The following is an 8,466-nucleotide window of genomic DNA, read 5'->3' as shown; positions in this document are numbered from 1 at the left end:
CAGTGATTAATTTGATTACACGTAGGCACCGGTGTGCTGAGAAACCTTAATTAAAACAGGGGAAACAGTTTGCCTTAAAGTTACAGGTTTCTTCTCTTTGTTTCAGTTAGTCTGTAAGTGAACATAAACTGACATAATCTGTATAACTTAAACATAGCATATTTCCGCAAATGGTGGATAACTGGATAACTATCAGGGCAGGTGATGACAATTCCATAGCTAATCTATTCAATTGAAGTACATTTGTATCATATAAGCCATCAGATTGTGAAGTTTCTTCTGTCTGGTTTCAGTAATCATGGGCTCCGAGGTGCTGACTGAAGAAAAGATCATTGACTTTCACAGCTATAAACTACTCTCTAATCATTTGAAGCTAACAATCAGAAATATTATCAAGATATGGAAGTCAGTTGAAATCAAGGCATGATCTGAAGAAAAATCTCGTGAATTTGTCTGCAACATGGTCAGATTTGAGAAACAGGATTCAAACAGGACAGTGTTCTTTATACATCATTCAACGTTAAAAAGCTGTTTGCTGCAAAGAGTTTCAAACTGACGAATCAAAAATTAAAATGTCAGCCAAAACCACAGAGCAAACATTTGAATGAAAGTGAAGGATTTAAAAAAAAAAAAAAAAAACAGAATACCTTGCCAAGTGTAAGGGTGCATTAGTCAAGCTTCGTTGATAGCCACTGAAAAGACTGTATCTCTGTTTTCATATGTTTGCAGTCTATGGTCTTAGTGGTTCTTAATTGCTGCTAGCATCATGGTACATAGAACTACAGTAAACACAAAGCTGAAATTTAAATTATGACAATTTCCAATGAAATTGTGTTTCAGAATACAAAGCCATTGTTCTTAACTGTATTGCTAAAGTTGGTTTGCTTACTACCACTACATGTATCTTAATTAGGGATGCACTCATGTATGCATACTGTTAGCTGAGGTTAATTGTGTCATTCATCTTGCAATTAAGCCTTTTGCCTCAGAAGCCAGCTCTTGCTTACTATGGGCCCTATAAAACAACAATCAGAATCATACAGCGTACCGCTGTGTAATAGGCTCACGGGGAGCTGGATGCGGCCAAGCATTGTGCTGCGGTGGCTCTATGATGTGGTTTACAATGTTTGGAGTGCCGTGGCGGTCAACCAGATCCGATTAGCATTGCTCTGGCCAAAGGAATCAATCAGGCACTGCCGCTGGAGAGTGACCCCAGCTCCCCTATGCATCAGCCAGAATCGAAGACTCCAGGTGGGGTGACCTAGAGAGAGCACTGCCTTCCTCAGTGCTTCAATGACTGAGGAGCATGTCATGGACTAAGGTCAGTACTCTCTACGCGGACTTGATTGGCTTTGTACCCACTTTGCCAGGAATGGAGATGCTAAAGACTGAGTCAATAAAAGGTTATTTGAAAGTTCCAAATACAGAATTCTGGATTTTCAGTCCCACTGACACCTGTAGGTTGAAGGTGATTGCTCCTGAAATAAAAACCAGGCTGCTTTTGAAGCTGACATAGTTTATCACTTAAAAGTTTACTCTCCCTTCTGAAAAAACAACAACAATAATGAGAGAGAAATGAAATTAGGAACAACATTTAAAAAAAATCAGCATGTGGATGTCGTTCAGTAAGCAAAGAAAACTGTTCTGATGGCTTCTTCCTCTCTGATAAATCTCTTTCAGCTGTCTCTCTCACATACACACACACACACACACACACACACACACACACACACACACACACACACAAGCACTTACTTATACACACACACACGCCAGAGGTGAGACTGAGGTTGCCTGCATTCTACAGCAATTGTAATATCTGCTATTGCTCCAACTAGAACCCATGAAATACTGAAGTTTTCATTAGAGAATCCACCTGTCATTCATTCTTTGTATAAGCAAACAAGTTGAATGTTTCATTCAAAGACCAAAACAAACTTGTGCATGCAATTTCAGAAGCAGTGATGTTTAACTATATAATTGCTGTCGGATGCAGAAAACTTCACTCCAACCTGAAGCAACTCAACCCACTAACTTTGTCACCATGGCTAAAAACAAAAGCAAAAACAAATACAGAAAAAAAATACAGATTTTTAATCTCACTTCTTTTTAAAACAATTTATAGCACTCTTTTTTTTTAAATTAGCATTCACACATGCATACACAGGGAGTCAGGTGCCAATGAACTGAAATACAAACACATCTTCATGTCTTCGTTTTGTGTTTGAGGTGTGAGGGGAAAGGAGCCAGTACACAAAAACAGTCTGTGGGTATTCTGGAATACTAAGCCCCTCAACCAATAATGCGTCTCTCCTCTGGACAGAGTGAACCCAAGGCCACTGTTTGAGGCTGCTATCTGAGCAGCACGTCCTCTGTGTTTTAAGACTGCTCAGATGGGTAAGGTCCATAACTAGCCTGTGAGAGGAATAAGGGAAAGCTGTCAGAATCATAGAAAGACAAACTTTTTGGAGGTCAAACTACATAAAATTGTGGAAAAATTTCTATGTTCTGGAACTGACAGTTTCAAATGTTCTGTAACAAAGACATCAAACTTGTTCTGTTCTCTTATGTCAGCAGACCATAATTTTGAATGTTTTTTTAAGCTACAGTATGGTATTTGGCACAAAGGAGCATGTTAAAGCACTCAACACATCTCTGTAAAACTGTCACTTTTTTAAAGGTAATGGAAAAATTGTAGAGAGAGGTTTGGCAACATCAAATCCCATTCAGATTGGGACCATTCTAGAATACCACATTCTAGAACGCTGGAAAAGGACCAGTATGCCTGTTCCTTTCAACTGGAGGCCAGGGCCAAACCTAAACTCACCTGATTGTAAGTCACTACTGATAGATTGTTTTGAAGTGTGTTTGGTGATAGTGACACAGAGCTGTGTGACAGTCCATTCTGCTCTGTCTGAATTGAGTTCTGGCTTTTTTCCCAGGTTTCCATGGGTGCCTTAAGTCTGTTGTCTGGGTGATGGTTGCCATGGTTACTCTCCTGCTTATTTCGCTGTGGTGAGGCAAATGGGTTGAAGTCACCCTCCAGGGGCCGGTGCGGTTGCGTGTTGAACTCTGCCTGGAAGGAGGAGAGCTGTTGGGTCACGCCCAGGAGCCCGCCCACCTCCACACTCAGAATAACCCAAATCACATCTGACAGGGAAAGGGGGAGAGACAGTTTAAGAACCACTGCGCAATGGAAAACTGGAAAACTATTTCAGCCAGAGACAAGAGGCTGTTTTACCAATGCTAAATCTTGGTTCATCATTCTAGCTGTCATGGTCATTCCACAAGTTACATGTCTAAAAGCTGAAATCTACATGAATGATCTTTTAAGACTTCAACCCTGCTCGCTATCACAGAAAATATCAAGAGGAATGTTCAAATCAGTATCTGGCATTCAGATTACAACATGTAAACTCATAAGGTTATGAATATAAAATCATGACTGCCTTCTTCTTTTACACAGAAATATGTATTTGATGGTCCTTCTGTGTTGTCTTGTTTACTGCTGAAGAAATCACCATTTGACGTTATGAACGACAATAAACGGTACAGAACTGCCTTTCCTGGGAAAGTGACAGTGTAGATATGACAACTGTCTCTGTGAGTCTGTACCTCCGTAGAAGAGTCCAGTGGCCGTGCACATTCTCCACTGGCCTTGGTACATGCCTGGAGTGGCTGGGCTTCTCATCTGCACACTAATGTCATACATCTCCTGTGGCTCCAGGGAACGAACCATCACAAAGTTCACATGACCAAACTGATCGCCACCCACATATTTCAGACACACACCTGGAGGCCAAGACTCTGTACCTGTGACACATACACAAATACACACACCTATTAGTCTTGCGAAACTTTTAACAGACACTGAGGTTTCAACATAAGTATGACCTGCTGGTTACTTTTATTGAAAATTAAAGGGCTCAAATAAATGAAAAGACTGAGAGCAACGAAGGCAGTTCTTAAATTCGTATTAGAAGTTAACTTAAACGTGATCACAGCATCACAGACTTCACCTGAATTTTGTATCCTCCAGGTCTTGGTGAAGGGTGTATCAGGGGGGACTGACTCCCCCTCCCCAATTGTCACATCCTCCACAAAGGACATGGACGGCGCTGAGATATTAGGGCTCTCAAAGTCATAGTATGCACCGATGGCTGCCTGTAGATTCCTTTAGAGAGAAACAAAGAGATTAAAAAGCTCACTTATGAACCAAGTTTGTGTTTTCACTGACAAATCAGGTGTAGTCATCCTCACCTCAAGAATTCTCTTTTGGAATTAGAAAGAACTCCATTTAAATCAGGGTCTTTGTGACCTCATTTCCCTTACTCGTTCAGGTAAAATGCCTTACAGCTCTGAAACTCTACCTCAAAGTGGACAAGACAAAATGTGCATACAATACAGGGGCCGATCTAATCCCAAATTCACAATAAAACACACACATACAGACACATACTACTGATGTTATTTATAGCATGAGCAACTTTGAGTCGTGTGCCCCTCCAGTCACCCTTCAAAGGCTTATAGTTAAAGACAGCATTCTGTCTAGTGTCTGTGTCATCTCCTCAAGGAATGCAACAGAGAAAGAAAATGATTTTTTTTTGTAATAAGTATTTTACTGTTTGAAGTGAATGACATGAGACAGTGAGAGCATAAACTGTACTGTTACTGAGATATCATACTAAGTGTACTGAGATTAAGGGATTACTTAACCAGTAATGACTTTATAGAGCGAAATATACCAATTCCTTAGCTGTTCTGTATACTTTATCATACATTTGTGATGAGTCTGTGATGAGTCTGAAGCTCTTTGCTGGAAACAAAACAGAAGGCACAGTGATAAATTGCTTCAAATTTCATCAGGGTGCCAGCAGGACCACGTACACAGACTATGTTATCATAATTAAAACCGGACTGAAGTGCAGATTCAGTCAAATGCTCTTCACTTTTTTGCTCGTTTGAATGAACTTTTCAACAACAATCGTGGGCTTTGCAGAGTCAAAAGCAATGCTTGGAAATTTTGTTTGCTTGTAGGCATTGCACAAAAATGTATTACTTTATATAGGTGATAAGTGCACATCAACGAACGCTTGGCTAACATTATGGCGTAACATTGGGTAGTATTGTGTCCAAGTATAGTGCGTGCGGCGAAGCTATAGTTAGATGGAGAATTTTTAGTCACTGTCACGTGATTACGTCAACTGCTTTCAGTGCTCTCCCCATATCTGGGTGAATGAAATCTATGAAGTGACGACCGTTTATCATTAACGCCTTCGCGTTCAGTCCCTCGTGACTAGACAATTGTGCAATTCATAAAACAGAAGAGAGAAAAAGCTCAGTTTTGTGAAAAAATGAGTTTATACCCTGCGTATTAACATAAATAAAACGGGAGAACAAAGAATTGGACATCTTAAAATGGAACACGAGAATTAGAATTTCTGCTCCGATATTTAAACTATTGGTTTTGAGTTCTAATGGAATGCTATAAGCAAATGTTTGACATTCAGTTGTGTATTACGTAACAGTTACGGCTCGCGAACAGTTCAGTGGGTACTTCTACTGAAGCCATAATGACATATTATACTTTCAGTGGGGCTGAAAGATATGTTAAAACTATTTTGTGAAATATGTTGGGTTCGTGTTGTAACTCACGCCATAATTTACTACGAAACCCCAGCAAAGCACACGAACTGCTGCTTGATTACGTAATCGGGTTAGCTTACAAGCCATGTCACTGAGGACAGGGAAGAAAGCTAACTGTGACAGTAACTACTCCCCTGATATGATCTACTGTTGATTCAGGGCTGACTATTTATGGTCATTTCACTAGATGCGCGCGGAACAATAATGACCTGAGTATGTTTTCTTCATAGAGGTTGACTGGTAATACTAGCTGGTCATCCGGGGTTGAAGGTGCAAAGTTGTATCCTGCTAGCCATCAGCTCAGCCTAGTGCCATTTCTAAGAAAGCTACGGCTCAACTCCTTTTTCCTACTTTCATAAATTTCAAGCTAGCAATGCCAGTGCATACATAACACTTTGTCTCCCACAGAACCACTGATGCAGTGAAAAGAAAGACCATTTTTGCATTTGGTGTCTAGTAAAAAAAGTCAACTCTTGATGCTTGCTAACTAGGTACCATGGAGGCCTATTATCCCCGAGCTCACCAGTTGGTCATGTCCAAGAAGAATGCGCAGCCTGCCGGGTTTAGTTGGAACCCAAGCAGTCTCTGAAATTCGGTGATGAGAATATCTTTGTCTGTGGTACCCATGCAGCTAAATTTCTGCATGAGCTCCGGGTCTAAGTCTATGTCCATGCCCTCCATCACGGTAGTCCGGTGGAGGCAAACGGGGTTCCTCTTACTAATTTAGCCCGAGGCCTTAATATCCAGTCATAACAAATCCAACAACAGTGCGCATGACCACACGCAGCACTTCTCGCATTCACCAATAGACCACGCGCTTTACTCCGACGTCGCGGACGAAGCGTGTTCATGAGCTTCGGGTCTGAGCAGTCTTGAATGATGAGGTGCGCAAACATTTTGGCCTTGTGGCCTTACAGTCCAAAATGTAGTCTGACGTGTGAGTCAAGGGTCATCCCATCATACACAAATAAAGTAAAAACAATAGTAAAGAAAACATCTTTATTGTGATAGGTGCGAGTTCTCTCATGATAGGGGGCCTTAGAATAGTGTGGGAGAATGAAATAACGGAATAAAATATGACTAAAAAAAAAGTAAAGAGAAGATATCTGATCAAATTAAAACAGAATTATGATACGCATGATGTCAGGAATCGGGGGTAAATTTCTTGATTTGTTTTGAACATTCAGGTCCTGAAGATTGTATATCCCAGTAACTAACCCCAACACATATGGATGCCTACTAACCTTAAAATAATGAATCTGAAAGTGTGAGCTCCTCTATTAAGTGCTCTGCTGCATTAAGGTTTCACGTCATAAGTCTTGTTCTTTCATGTTTCTCCTGATTGCTTGCACCTGGAAATATGATATTTCGTATCTTAATAGCGACAAATGCTACAGTCTTTCAACACAGCCATAGACTGTTTGCAGACAAGACAAACTGCTTTGCCTTTCACTTCTGTAAAAAAATAGTCATGTTCCCATTTCTCTCGAAAACCTCACTTAGGCGTGCCCCACTGTGTTCTATGGCACCGTTCCACTTTATGATTGGTCAAGATCATCAGTTTGAGTAAAAGACTAAAAACTATATATGCTATATCTTTCAAATGTAGTTTTCAGTTAAAACGTAGATCCTCCATGTAGAACGCTGCAGAACATTTAAATCGTTATTACAGAAACGTTTGTGTTTTTAGTGCCTCATTATAACAAGATGTCAGTTGCGACGTGTTGTCTGAGAGGGCAAAAGAAAAGTGATCGCGGGGCAGTTTTAGCTCGCGGGCCATATTTTCGCCATCCGTAGATTAGAGTGTGATCAGGAGAAGATGGAGAAGCATTTGCCCCGCGGACTCGCGATTAAAGTATTGTACAAACCAAACGCAGTAGTAACACAGACCGGCGTTTTGTTACGAGGTTTTGCCGCAAGAACTTAAATAATCACGATTATAGACTCTCACAGCTAATTCTTTCAGTTACATTTATGCAATAAAATGTCACGAAGCTGTATAACATTTATACTGGCAAAATGTTAGTAAGAGAGTGGCTCTGTTGTACTCAATACCCAAAGGGTCTTACCTGCAGCACTGCTGCCGAGCTTCTAAACTGTGTGTGTGTGTGCGCGCGCGCGCGCGCGCGCAGGGACAAGCATAAGCATAAGGGACAGTCATGTAAAATCGGTTTGTTGAATATTCATGACTTTTGTAATTCTGATCAAACGATTAATTGCGCTAAAACACAGAATGTCAGCATTCATGCATCCTGAAACATACTGGAGTAATCTCATTACTTGTGTGTAGCGGGCCCCCCACACCCCACCATGTTTGTTTTTGTAGATTTTAGAATTCATTTCTGATGCCACCATCACTTACATCATCAATAAAGACCAGCGAGTCCGTTCCAGAGGCAGCAATGCATGCTCATGCTTCCTCTATGCTCCGCAGGTGAGATGTTGTGCTTAGGATGATAGTTCCTCTGTTTCTCCACATGTCTGCCTTTCCCTTTATCACCACCTCATCTGTCCATAAAACTTTGTTCCAGAACTCTTGTGGTTCATCTTTGTGTTTCTGTGCAAATTCTAGTCTGGTCTTTCTGTTCTTGGTGCTGACGGGAGATTTGCATTTTGCAGTGTGGCCTCTGCAATTTCTCCTCTCAAAGTCCTCAATACAGTTGATTTTGTGATACCCAACTGCTCTATAATGGTTCTAACTAGTGCGTACTTTAAGCTCATCATGAAATGCTTTCCCATCTGTTCTAAGATACTGTTTACCTCAAAACCAGACACAAAAGGCTATCTCCAATGCCTACAGCCAATCAAACACATTCACAG

General features: G+C 40.8%; 1 protein-coding gene across 1 annotated transcript; it reads right to left on the bottom strand.

Annotated features, from left to right (window-relative positions):
• Nucleotides 1–1,724: 1,724 nt before the first annotated feature.
• On the bottom strand, nt 1,725–6,388 carry LOC115807487 (protein ILRUN). Its single transcript, XM_030768493.1, has 5 exons — nt 6,170–6,388; nt 4,020–4,174; nt 3,616–3,813; nt 2,828–3,150; nt 1,725–2,415 (listed from the first exon to the last, which is right to left on the bottom strand). Exons 1-5 carry the CDS (start codon nt 6,325–6,327, stop codon nt 2,380–2,382), a joined length of 870 nt encoding a protein of 289 aa, XP_030624353.1. The 5' UTR covers nt 6,328–6,388; the 3' UTR covers nt 1,725–2,379.
• Nucleotides 6,389–8,466: the final 2,078 nt, after the last annotated feature.

The sequence above is a fragment of the Chanos chanos genome, chromosome 3 (assembly GCF_902362185.1).
Source record: "Chanos chanos chromosome 3, fChaCha1.1, whole genome shotgun sequence".
NCBI lineage: Eukaryota > Metazoa > Chordata > Actinopteri > Gonorynchiformes > Chanidae > Chanos > Chanos chanos.
This window is presented reverse-complemented; position numbering and strand designations above follow the sequence as displayed.